This window comes from Danio rerio, chromosome 7 (genome assembly GCF_052040795.2).
Source record: "Danio rerio strain M-AB ecotype USA chromosome 7, GRCz13ab, whole genome shotgun sequence".
NCBI classification, from domain to species: domain Eukaryota; kingdom Metazoa; phylum Chordata; class Actinopteri; order Cypriniformes; family Danionidae; genus Danio; species Danio rerio.
The window spans coordinates 16,563,072-16,576,894 of record NC_141027.1 but is presented as its reverse complement, the minus strand read 5'-3'; the positions used below and the strand labels follow the sequence as shown (position 1 = coordinate 16,576,894).

General features: G+C 36.3%; 2 protein-coding genes across 20 annotated transcripts in view; one reads left to right on the top strand and one right to left on the bottom strand.

The window, feature by feature from the left end:
- Positions 1-13,823, top strand: part of LOC147835938 (uncharacterized) — a 939,756-nt gene that overhangs the window by 909,782 nt on the left and 16,151 nt on the right. The window lies entirely within an intron of this gene.
- Positions 1,881-13,823, bottom strand: part of mpped2a (metallophosphoesterase domain containing 2a) — a 264,905-nt gene continuing 252,962 nt past the window's right edge. For 18 of the 19 annotated variants that reach the window (XM_087259312.1, XM_087259313.1, XM_087259314.1 and 15 more), the window contains 3 exons: positions 9,595-9,710; positions 6,245-6,358; positions 1,881-3,173 (listed from right to left, as the gene is read on the bottom strand). In XM_087259312.1, coding sequence (XP_087115438.1) covers positions 3,055-3,173; positions 6,245-6,358; positions 9,595-9,710 — 349 coding nt within the window. In that variant the 3' untranslated portion in view covers positions 1,881-3,054. 19 annotated transcript variants of the gene reach the window in all.

Genomic DNA, 13,823 nt, shown 5'->3' with positions numbered 1-13,823 from the left:
GACGCGTTGGCGCAGTAAGTAGTGCTGTCACCTCACAGCAAGAAGGTCGCTGGTTCGAGCCTAGGCTGGGTGGCGACTCCAGATTAATAAAAGGACTAAGCCGAAAAGAAAATGAGTGAATAAAGAGTCAACTAAATTACAGGAAAATGTATATATTCTGTGGACACAAGAGCATTAAACCGAGTTAGTGGCGCCATCTAGCGGCGGTATAAACTGTGTTAAATATTACTTGTCTAATAAACTGCTAAACATTGATAATGATTTGTTTGTTCCTTTTTTGTTGTTGTTTACTTTATTTCCATCTCAATATGGTTCAGAGAGTAAGGAATGTGTTAATTACCACTCAGTATTTTTTTACACTGTGAAAGTAATGTGTTGTGGTTTTTCTTTCCCTCACTTGTAGTACCTCTCTGATTGAGAATTGTCAATAAAAAGAGTTAAACTAAATGTTTTATTACTTACATTTGTTTATTTTAAACATTTTGTATTTTTTTTACATTTATAATTTTTGCTGATTTATGGTAAAACAAATACAATTTTTAAAAATGTATTAACTTAATTATTATTTTTTTAATTAATCAAGTTAAATTAATGGAATAAGATTGAAAGTATTTTAATTTAAAGATGCAGTAGGTGATCTGCCAAAATGCTATTAGTTAGCATATGTTTGAAAGATATTATCTTTATATTACCTCCTCTGCTGTTCAAAGCCACGCCTCCTGAAAACATGAATGCGCACCTTAAAGATGACAGCAGTCAAGCCACTAGATCAGTGTTTCTCAACCACGTTCCTGGAGGACCACCAGCACTTCATGTGTTGGATGTCTCCTTTGTCCATCACACCTAATACAGGTCTTTCAGTCTAATGATGCTGATGATCTGAATCAGGTGTGTTTGGTTAAGGAGACATAGAAAATGTGCAGAGCTGGTGGTCCTCTAGGAACGTGGTTGAGAAACACTGCACTAGATCATGTCATTTTCCAAAACTTTACAGTATTTTTTAATACTACAATTCTGAACAAAAAACTGTATTGTATTTAGCACGTTTACAGTAATGCAACAAGCAGAACTTGCCGTAATGTGCAATATTTCATGCATGCAAGAATCGCTGGTCTCACTCTCTCACGCTGTTTGCCCCAAAGCAACTACTGTATGCTTAGTGGTTGGCCTGCGGGGTGCAGAATTTACACATTACTAAGCCATACTTACATGCTATTTCAGACTGAATTTTCAGAGTAGCATGGTAAACAATATAGAGAGCGTGTGACAGGCTGTTATTGTTCAAAAATGAACTGATGTAAATATAAAACCAACTTCACCTCAGTAAAGCAGGCTAGGCAGAATAACGCTATTTATTGATGTTTTGTTGTTAAACTAAATAAAAATCTACATTATCGATGCTGTAAAAGGACCTTATAAAACAGAAATAGTCTCATAATCTATCGTTGGAAGATTTCAGTGGATGAACAACACTTTTGTGCATATAACCTATTCATAACACAATCTACATCAGCTCTGTGTGACTAAAATGGTTTTAAAACAGAACATTACCTGTCTAACAGAAATCCTTCAGCCATGGTGTCATCCTTCCTCCAGCGTGCAAAAGTAACTCTTTTAAAGTGTTGATTCAGCATTTGTTTTTACTGCTGTCACTCTCTTATGTGCATGTGAATGTGCAAACGGTGGATCTGCGTGAACAGTTTTTATCATTACTATCGGAATGTGAAGAGACTTTTAACCAGCACAACAAAACACGTCTCCGAAGACAATCACCTACCGCACTTTTAAGTAGCTATTTCAAATAACACAAATAATTTTGTTTTAATAATTTGAGTTTTCGTTTATTATAAAACCCAGATGAAATGAACCAATCACAACCCTTAGAAGTAAAAATCTTGCAATTTTATTTGCATATAAAGGCAGCTAAATATATCACAATGAAACCTGAAGAAAGAAGAAGAAAAAAAACCAAACAAAACTGGAAACGCATCTAAACTTCTCCAGGAATGAAACTGTAACAAAGAAAAAGCAGAGAGGCATTTACAGAATTCAAACAACTATTGGCAACATCTTTTTTGTGCTAGCAAGACTGCATTTACACAGTGCAAAATTACAAAAAAACAAAACAAAACTACCATACGCAAGATATCAAAAGGACAACGAAACCTGGTTTGGGCAGGCTTGAAGAAGAATGAGAAGAAAAAAAAAAAAAACAACCTTTGAGATTGTACATTAAAAGAACTTCAACTGGAGTACTCGTTTATTAAGTAGGCAACACTGAATGAGCTTCAGAGGAACAGTTCGTGAAAACAGAAAGAGCTCGTCAAGTTAAAGTCATCACTTACAGGCAAAATGATATTCTTCAAGAGGCTTCGAACGAACACAAGTTTAGTTAGAGATTTTACAGCGTACACACACACACACATATAGATATACTCATATTTTAAGACATTTTCCAATTCCTATGCAGAATGAGGCGCTCCAGAATATACATGAGTTAAAATGCATCCATGTCTTCCCTGCGCTTGTATAAGAAAGTATTCTTTGAATGCAAAAGAGAGAGAGAAAGAGAGAGAGAGAGAGAGAGAGAGAGAGAAATCCCCTTTAGTTTTGGATAAAAACAATAAATATGACGCTTTCTCTTCGCTAGCAGAAAAGTAGGGGCTCCAGCCAGGGGAACTTAAAGCTAGTTTAAGGCATTATCCCTGTCAGCTAAAAGAAAGCTTAATTATCCTGAAAAACAAAAAGAATATACAAAAACAAACAATGGCGTCCCATAGTAACATACTTCGAATATTGACAAAAAAAGAGAGAGACAATTTTACAAATTCACAAAGCTTAATATTTTACAGATTAAACTGGATCTCGTTAGATTGTTCACCACTTTTGTATTTGCGACAGTACTCGTCCGTCATCGGAAACTTCCACTCAATCTTTTCGCAAAAGATTTGATGGCCATTTCGGAAAGAAACATTCAACTACTTTTTTTTTTTCGAAGTGTTGTTAGGAAATTCGAGGAAAGAATTTTAGGATTTGGTGCCGTTCGCAGGTGTCTCAAGAGCTGGTGGGGTTCGGGAGGTCAAACACGATGGGAGGGTTGGTGGGTTGAAAGCTGACTGTACAGGTAGAGGCGTTGATGAATGTCGTGTACCCGTCGGTCATGATGCCGTAACCTACAGGAAACCAGACATTGAGAGAGTCAACAAGACAAACTTGCTGTATGATCACACCGAATGTGCATTTCCTTTCTGAAAACATGCCTTTGTTTTGTTGACAAGAAAAAAGAAGTGCGCTGCGATTTTTATGTTGCTAGGCAACGACTGAATCAGTTGCGTACTGTAATTGTAATACTGAATGATATGTGCTATTCAAGATTTGTGAATTCATACACCTCCGGATAACTTGAAACAGCGGCCACTAGTTTCTCCTACATCTTAAAAAGTCTCCGTAGTCGTCTTGACAACACAAACACTGCTGTCACCTCAATGGAAACCCCGCCTCTGCTTTCATTTGATTGGACGATGAAACTGATGTAGCGCACTTTTTTTCAGCTCAGAGTTGACTATTTTTGAGGTAGTCAAACACAAAGCAGACAGGGTGCATAAGCAATGCACAAAACCCTTGCGGCTGTTAGTAAACCATTCAAAAAAGGTGCCACTCACCACAAAAACTTGTTCCGTGTGATCAAGGCCTTAAAGAACTCAAGAACAAAGCAAACACTTTCTATTAAATTCCATGTAATGACTTGTTTCCACAAAGTGCTATGGTTTGGTTTTATTTTGAAGTACCAAAATAGCGAACTGAACCATACCTTTTTTTTGGGACCCTTTCATAAGGATACCTAGCACAGCTATGGTTTCGAGAGCTTGCATATCAGATTGTGAGTACTTTTCATATAAATAATTATTAGTAAGTTAAAATTTACACCAACAACTGGTGTGAAGAGCTGAATCTCTGGATTTGCGCACACAGACAACAGCTGTGCTTTGAATACAAAGTTTTGAACAGGTCAAATGTCATTCACACAAACGAAATGACAGGTGCAATTGTTAACGACACATTTACCTTTGCATTTTATTTCAGTTTTTCAGCTCTACAACCACAAGTTGGCACTCACAAACTCTCAGATCTGGCAATCAGTTCAAATTCTAGCACTTTAACTTTTGCTGCACTTTTTGTAATAGCTGGAGATGCAGTTAGATGAGAACTGCAGGGCAGGGCAGGTGGTGAAGCCATTTTATTGGCCAATGCCTGACCATTGAAAAGGCCAGCCAGTAAGAACTTGGGCTCTATTTTGACCATCTAGATGCAAAATATAAAGTGCAGAGTGCAAAAGTATTAAAGCCGTGTCAGAATCCACTTTTGCTATTTTAACGGTAGAAAAATCCACTTTGCGCCGCGGCACATGGTCTAAAAGATAAAATAATGTAATAAAACAAATATAGATACGCATATAATAAATAATACTTCTACTAATAACAGCATACAAAAGCAAGTTGTCATGAATAAACTGAAAAAGCCCCCCGAGATGAAGGAGGCATGAAGGCGGAGTTTTTTATATTTATGTAGAAAATATATATTTTTCCTAATATTTTAATCCTTTGATTCTTTTGCATTTGTAAAGATATTTGTGTATTGCTGTACATCCTGTGTGTATTAAGCAATGTTTATGTGAGGCGCACAACTAAGGTGCTCTGAACTTTAGACCTGCAAAATACTGGTGTATGGCATTGCGAAAAAGGCTGGGATTAAAAGTGAGCTACGGCTCTATATTCAACATTTCTTTATATAGAGGTCATGCTTTGAACTTCTATTGGTCTCATGCAATCACGTGATGCGATTTCGCATGTCAGAGTTCTCCAAGCTTGAACTTTGCAACGCAGTGACATGCAAATCTTTTCGCACAAGCTTGTGGTTCCAGTCTGCCGTATTTGCATGTGTTTAAATGGAAGTCTATGGGGCGTAAAGTGCAGTATGACTGTGGCTTTTGTCATCTATTAGTGCAACTATATCCCGCCTCCACAAAATAATATCAACGCCCACTTCTACATCACTGCCTAGTTAGCATCGCCCACTGATTCACACTGTATTAGTAAATAACAAGAGGCAAACGCTGGTCTACAGAAAAGCAATACTTTTATAGATACTCTGAAGACAACAAGACACAGTCTTTTTATTGCCTTACTTCTAGGGTTGTCAAAAGTATTGATTTTGATACTGAAAATTTTAACATTTGAGCACTGTTAAGTGAGTTTATAAGTGCTGATTGTGTTCACATGCTCAAGATTCAAAGTAAATCGGCACACTGCCACTTTAGCTCTCAAAAAAATTTTAATGTCAATATTACAACGTTTCGACCGCATTGGCCTTCATCAGGTGTGTTCACATGCTCAACATACTGTAAATGACTATGATTGGTCATGAAGGTCATCAGTTTACCACACTGCAAACACCCAAACTCATAAACTCAAGAAACATTTAATATTATTACAATGTTGAAATGCATGGAGCCTTAAGGGTTTCAAAGGCACGTTGATCAGCTGGTCTGTCTATGAGTCAACATACGTGCAATCCGCTGATGGATCAACTAATTGATGCAGCTTTGAAATGATCTGTCAATTCAACATAAGTATTTCAATATAATAATAATAATAATAAATGTTTAGAATGGTTTCTAAATGAACATGTGACATTGAAGACTGGAATAATGATGCTGTTAATTCAGCTTTGCATTAAATAAATAAACTACACTGTAAAAAAAAATATAAATTATATATATATATATATATATATATATATATATATATATATATATATATATATATATATATATATATATATATATATATATATATATATATATATAAACAAACAAGAGCTATTTTAAATTTGAATATTATTTTACAATATTACTATTTTTTTAAATAAAGAATATAAAGATAAAAAAATCTCCTTTTTTAACTTCTTAAAAAAAATTAACCCCAACATCTGTAAATATATCAGCAGTATACATAATATGTTTATTTTGTCTATCCATCAGCTTTATTAATTATTGTCCTATAGAGAGATAAGTAACATTATCTCCGGCCCACTTTTTTCTCCTTATGCATTTTATTCCACTGCTGTACCCTTTTGCTTGACGTCTTGTCAAAAAACCCAGTAAAGTCAATGTAATGCGGGGCGGCTGGTGGTTTATTGGGGTTTTTACAGCAGTGGCATTGGGTTTGTCCTTGTGGTCGCTCACCTTCATGAATTCCTCCAAAGACATGGAGTTTGGGCCGAACTCTCCTCTGGACAGTGTTTAACAGCTCAACACAGCCCACTCTTTGCAGCTCCTTCGGCACCCAGTCCCTGAAACCTACACATACACAGACACAGTAAATCATTTTATGAGCTACACTGTATATAAATCACAGTGTGAGCTGCTTTTCAATCATTTACCTCAAAATCTAGACAATCAGAAAACATCTGTGTGATTATTTGAGCTTCTTTAACACCACTGAATTACCCAATGTGGTTTTAATCTTTTTTTATTAGTTGTTTGTGCTTTAAATGTGTATTAATTTATTATTTATTTTGGCACTTAAATTTACTAATGAGAAATATCACTTTGTAAACTAGCTGAAATATACTGTATATATATATATATATATATATATATATATATATATATATATATATATATATATATATATATATATATATATATATATATATAAAATGTTATTATGTATGATATGTTATGTAATTTTCCGATGCATTTTTGTCATTTTTATGTTTAAATTGTAACTATGTACGGTACAAAACAAAATGATAAACTTCAATATTTTCCAAGTGCTGTTTAATGAAGAAGATTTTTAAAACTCAGTTATTTTGCAAGATAGTAGTATTCAGCTTAAAGTGCGGATTAAAGGCTTAATTAACTAGCTTAATTAATCAAGTTACAATAATTAGGCAAGTCATTGGAAAACATTGGTTTCTTCTGAAGGCAATCAGAAAAAAAATATCTTAAGGGGACTAATAATATCAATAGCAGTTTTATTTATTTTTTAAAATCAACAATTTTTTTACCAAACAAAAAGTAATAAAACTATGGGGAATTACTATGGAAAATGTCTGTCAAATCACACCACAAATATTTGAAAAAGCATTCATATTTCACAGAAGGGCTAATCATTTTGCCATAAACTGTATAATGGTTGTTAGAACCACCTAAAATTTTAAAAACAAAATAGTTTCATAAAGAAAAGAGTTTTTAATGTAAGATGTAAAACAATTGTTACTTTGTTGTGTGATATTAACATTTATATATATTTTTTGCATGTATTAAAATGTTTTTATTTTTTATATTTTAATTTTATCAGTATGATAACATCTTATTATATGTAATGACAACATTTTTATAGCTTTAGTTAATACAAAGACAACAGAACATAACGGACTGGTCAACGCAATTTTACCGCGGACTGGAGAGGTTGTAGGTTGTTAGGCGACCATCAACCGTTTTCTCAGAGGATAAGCTGACAAAACATTGCTGTCACTCTGATACAAGTTTTATTTTTGAAAAAAGCGCTGCAGTGTTTGGGTGTTCTGTGTTTGTCTGAGATAATTAATCTACCGGAATGTGTATATTCCATATAAGAGTCAATTCTTGTCACATGGCTTGTGGTGCACTCGCGGGAATCATTCACTGGGTGCGTCTAGAAGGCTTGAGTGCATCACGCCTCACACCTCCACTGGAAACAAAAAACTTGTGCGAACTCTAGAAAAGTCTAGGCATGGGCTGGTATAAGACTCTGACGTCATGATACGAGATCGGTGATCATGGTATTGTGCTCACTGCTCTAAAATATACTCTTTTTAAATGTCAGGGTAATAAACAAACATTTTTTCATCTTTGAAAACAATATATTCTATTTTTTGAAAGATTTATGATATGTTAGAGCAGTAAACACGTCAGGCTATTCAATTTAAATGAATCACTGACTTCTGCTGTCTTCATTTGTTTCAAAAACACAGATTTATTTACAATATAAAACAGCATCTTGGAATATGTTTTTTTCTGCTGGAGATATTGTTGTCCTCAAACACAACAACAGAAAAAAGTTAATTAAAAAATCTTACACATACATTAGGAATGGCATTACAGAAAATGTTAGCCATTTTAAAACCTTGACTTTTCCAAACCACGGTATACCGCGAAAACGGTTATCATCCCATGCCTAGAAAAGATGCAATATTCGAACGGCCCCTAAAAGGCTGCTGTCGTTTGTGATTAACATCAGTTGATCTTCTTGCACAGACATGGTGGATTCACCTGATTTGTTGACAAATGAGTTGCGGATACATTCCTTAGCCGTTTGTGGGTCCTTCACTGGGTCTTTTTCCCTTAGCAAAGAAACTTTCCAAAGACGTCTGTTTCCTACTCATTTTGCTGCTTGTAGGTTACATTTGGGCACTCAAGTGATTGAGATGCAACCGAGAGAATACAGACTTTTTTCAAAATAAAAGATTGTTCAGACTCAGATAATAAATAAAAAGGAAATAATGATTTCTTGTGTGGCCCGGTACCAATTGATCCACTGATCGGTAATGGTGCGTGGCCTGGAGGTTGAGGACCACTGCTATAAAATACACATGGCGTGTCACTCGTATATTTTTGAATGGGAGAAAAGTGCAGCTGTTAATATGGTGAATGAAGCCCTGCCTACTAGTAAAAGATCCAATCATCTATCGCTATAGACTGACGTTTCTCCGGGGGAAAAAATTGGACCAGACACGTGCTTTTATTTTTAAAAGTTTAGTGGTCAAGAAAACACTGGAATCTCAGTGAATACTTGCTTCACAGACATAAGAAATATATCCAAATAAAGCTTGAAATCTCTCATTTTAAAGGAACCAACTACACTTCAAAACCAAAGTTTTTTTTTGGTTTTGTAATCTGTATGAAACGAACTATAGGGACAGTCCGTCCTGTCAAATGCACATCACATGACAGCAACTACTCAAACACCCTCATACTTGTAAACTAACAGTTGCTGTCATTTCTGGAGGAGATTCGCCATCAAGACCAAGCTGTAAATTACTACAGAAGACCAGCACGATCAGATGATCATTATCCAGAGGATGATAATTATGTAGGCCATAAATGAGGTTGGTGTCATGATCTCGTTCTTTTCGAGTGTGCATACCCATTAGCTTTAAGCAGCCTGAAAAAAATGCAGATTTTGTTTGATTCGGACCTTAAGAAAGTAAACCTATAAACCTATAAGTGTTTGTTTAACTTTATTGGTGATTACAAATATGTGATGTAATCATGAGCTTGGCAAACAGTTTTGGAGAATTTATTGTTTCCCTATTCAGATAGAATGCCCGAGCATACTGCAAGACAGCTTGGTAAGAGAGGCGTTTCAAAGATAGTCACCGAGTGAAATGACTTGCCTTAAAGGGACTTTGGGTAATAATAATGAAAAAATATATTACACACAGTAAGTAAAGTAACTTCTTCCTCTATCTTCACATGTCTTTAAATCAAATCCACTGACTGTACAGCCTCTGAATGAGCGGATGTCTCTTCTGGCTCTCCGCACTCACCGAGGGGTGGCCCGTGGGTCATGAGGATATCGACACCCTCCGGGATGAGGTTCCACTTATCCAGCAGAGACTGTCCTCTGGGCAGATTAAACCCCCAGCCATTAAACCATGGCGTCCTGCAGGAGACACACAAAAACACATCCAGCTTGAGTTTACATGCACATTCTTAACCCCATTATGCTTAAAAAGCTGACAAAGCACGTGGTCATGTAAACACATTTACCCATTCTCGCTTTATTGCAGAATAAGGTCACTAACAACTTAAGCATAAACTGATTGTAAAGCCTTAATTTTAGAACCTTGTGCTGTTTTTTGCCAAGCATGTAAATGCTTTAAGCGAGGCATTTCACCCAAAATTTCTTACTTTACTTAAATGTCCATTTACTTGTTGAAAACCTGTTTGAGTTTCTTCTTTCAGTTGAAAATGAAAGAAAATTTATAGAAAAATGCAGCTAGATGGAACCTTTTGACATCCACAGTATTTTTTCCTACACCACAGATATCGATAGGTGCCAGCAACCAGGATTTTTAAGTTTTATTTATTATGTTCAGGTAAACTTTCCCTTTAACCTGATTTTTTTTCTTCAGTTTATTAAAGGCAGCATGTGTAAACTGTGACCGGAACATTATATGAGCATGAACCATTGAGTTTTTAAAGTCTTTGTGAATCAGACGTTTCTGTAGATTTTGTATCAGTAAGATGACATATTTCCAATTGAAACAGAATTTTGGGAAGGGTTTTATTTCCTCCTCCTCCTCCCCCTTCTCTTATCTTTCATTCGCAGCAAACTAACAGTTGGAGGAGCATAGTATGATCAGTATAGATTGCCCATACCGTCAAACTGGCATCATCAGAAAAGAACTGCCATTGCAGAGCAGAAGCAAATGGTCTGATGTTTGTTACCAAAGACTACCAAAACAGTGTTTTGTAGATTAACTTGCATGAATTAATTGTTCCCTTTAAGACTAACAATTTGCGCTAACAAAATAGACATGGCAAATTTTGATTTCTTGTGGACTTTATTTTTTATTTATTTATTGTGTCATCCAATATTAAAGTTAACTCGCTTTCTGGATTTAGGCAGAAACGACCACAGCAACACTTTGTCTGAAAACAAGAGATGCAGCCAAGTGTGTCTGTCTGCGGACTGCAAGACTGGGGTGCAACATGAAGGGGCGTAACGATAGTGGATATACTTACCAGAGAACATTTCAGCAAATGTTTTCATGAGTTTTCTCTAAATTTATCCACAACCAAATCATTTGATATAATATTATATTAATTTATTTAGCAATTCCACTTGCTGATTTCATCCATTTTATCATGACAGTCAGCCAACTCGTCGCCGCCCCCTGTGGTTGCAAATAACAGTACAATAGCGAGCGCGTCAAGTATGAAAGCCTCCACAACTCTTGCATGTGTATATTAATAACTATGATGGTTGAGTTAAAGATTGGGGTTGGTGTAGACGTTAATAACTATGATGGTTGGGGTTTAGGGTTGAGGAAGGTGTTTATATTAATAACTGTGATGGTTGGTTAAGAGTTGCTGTAGTTGTTAATATCTGATGGTTGGGTTAACGTTTGGGGAAGGTGTAGACATTTATAACGATGATGGTTGGGTTTAAGATTGTGATAGGTATTTACTTTAATGACTGTGATGGTTGGGTTTAGGTGTAGAGTAGGTGTAGACATTAATAACTGATGTACAGCAAAATCTTGCAGAATAAATAGTTTTGACATGTGGGTCTCCATTACTTCAAGTTATGCCCCTTTATGTTACGCCTCTGTCTTGCCGTTCATAGACAGACCCTACTTGATGCAGAGCTCAAAAAAGGTTCCACCATGATGATGTTGTCATGTCAATTTAGTAAACAGAATCACAGCTTCAAGATTTCTGATTGGACAACTGCTGTGTAACTGACAGTGATGAGCGGCACTACATGAAACTTTTATCTTGACACACTATCTAAAAACATTCATTTATTCATTTTCTTGTCGGCTTAGTCCCTTTATTAATCCGGGGTCGCCACAGCGGAATGAACCGCCAACTTATCTAGCAAGTTTTTTTTCGCAGCGGATGCCCTTCCAGCCACAACCCAACTCTGGGAAACATTTACACACACATTCACACACAGACTCATCCACTACGGACAATTTAGCCTACCCAATTCATCTGTACCACATGTCTGTGGTCTGTAGGGGAAACCGGAGCACGCGAAGGCAGAGAGAACATGCAAACTTCACACAGAAACGCCAACTGAGCCGAGGTTTGAACCAGCGACCTTTTTGCTGTGAGGCGACAGCACTACCTACTGCGCCACTGCCTCGCCTATCTAAAAACAATAAAATTTAAAACAAAATATCACACAAAGCTCTTCAGTTCTTTAGCTGATTGTAACAAAACATTTTGCCTGTTCAAAATAAACAAAAAAGTCAAGGACTGAAGATTTGTTGTAATTTTAGTTGTACCGTATCGAACTGTGACCTCAAAACCGAGGTATGTACTGAACCATGACATTATGTACCGTTACTCCCTTAATATGCATATTATTAAATTCTGACAATCACCAACACCAAATAAAGCAACTTATTCATAAAATATTGTTCATTTACTTACAGTGTAGCAGGTTTTCATATAAATCTATACAGTGGGTTATTTCAGCGAGATATCTACATATGTAAAAGTGCTCATTCATGAGGCATCCGTCCACACGGCGGGACAGAGATGCTCACGACAGCTGACGGCAGATGTGGAGAAACAATCTCAACCTGTCAAAGTGATCTTCTCTCCACCATTCGTCCCCAGAGGAGCTTCAAAGTGTGAAATGAGAAGGGCTTCGCTGCAGGCGCCCATAATAAATGCAAATGCTGTAGGAGAGATGCAAACAGCCGACTGATAGCTCAAATAAAGCCACCGGGTTAATACAGGTATGGCAGCCAAATGAAATAATGTGGAAAAATGAGCATGTGCATCTATATATATCTATACAGTATGTGTGTGTGTGTGCCTGTCAAGCTGAGGGTCTGATGGTGATGATAAATTGAGTGTCCATTTGTCCCAGGTCTGGCGGAAAACACTAATCACTGTCTGTGGAAATCGACAGAAAAGAAGTCTAGCACTCTTTATAGAAAATTACAGACACATCTTGTGATGAAAAGCTTTTAGCAGAGCCTGGTGGTGGAGTGGATTTTGGCTGGGCGGAGTGATGGATATATGTAAAATCAGCAGAGATTGTGATGTCGTTTTATGAAAGGTTGGATATTTGTGCAGCTTCAGTTTCACGTTGAGTGGAAACATGTAGTAACATGAGAAACAGCGAGGAAAATATGCTTTAATAGACTGCAATACAATATTTTTTGATAAATGCAAACAGATACAGTCAATATGTATATTAAATTGTATGTTAAGTATATTAATTTTCAAAAGAATGCATTCAGTTTCATCTAAACAGGTTCACAATTTTACAAGAGTGTGAGTGATTGATAGTCAGTGAGACTGTGGCTGCTATTTTTGACTCATTTCACTGGAGCGTTTTTGGTATTGGATTTGACCAGGAGGGAAATCAGGCCTCAGAAACGTCAATAGGGTTTGTTACAGTCAAAAACGAACGCAGCGACAGCAACCGATGACTATCGAGCGGCGGTTGAGCGAAGGGGAGACCTGACACACATAAAACACTCTTACAGGCGCTCAATCTCCACCCGCAGGACCAAAAACAAGACAAATCACTGAGGTCTGAAGGTGGTGGTTCTTTAGGAAAAGACTGAACTCTGCTCTGAGGGGAACCGATTTATGTGACATTGTCAAATGTGTAGGAAAATGAAAATCTCATTATAAAAAGATTATTCTATTTAGTATTTTTTGCAGCCTACATGTACCAAAATAACAGAGCTGAGTGTCTTCTATAATGCCTAATATGGGTTTAGGAAACCTTGAAAGAGATTATGAATTAAGGTTTTTTTTTCCCCTTACAAAATGATTCTTTAGGTTTTGCATGTTGGCACACTCTCATTTTCAATAGGGTTCAGGTCAGGACACTGGTATGGCCCGAACCTTACTTTTGTGCTCAATAAGATATTTTTATGTTGACTTTGATATTTGTTTTGGATCATAATCATTATGGAAAAACCAACAATGACTTATTAACCAACTTATGTTTTAATTTTTTGTTTGTTGGTATTCTGTAATGTTGTGCATCTAAACAATATGTCCATGGATTCTGGAT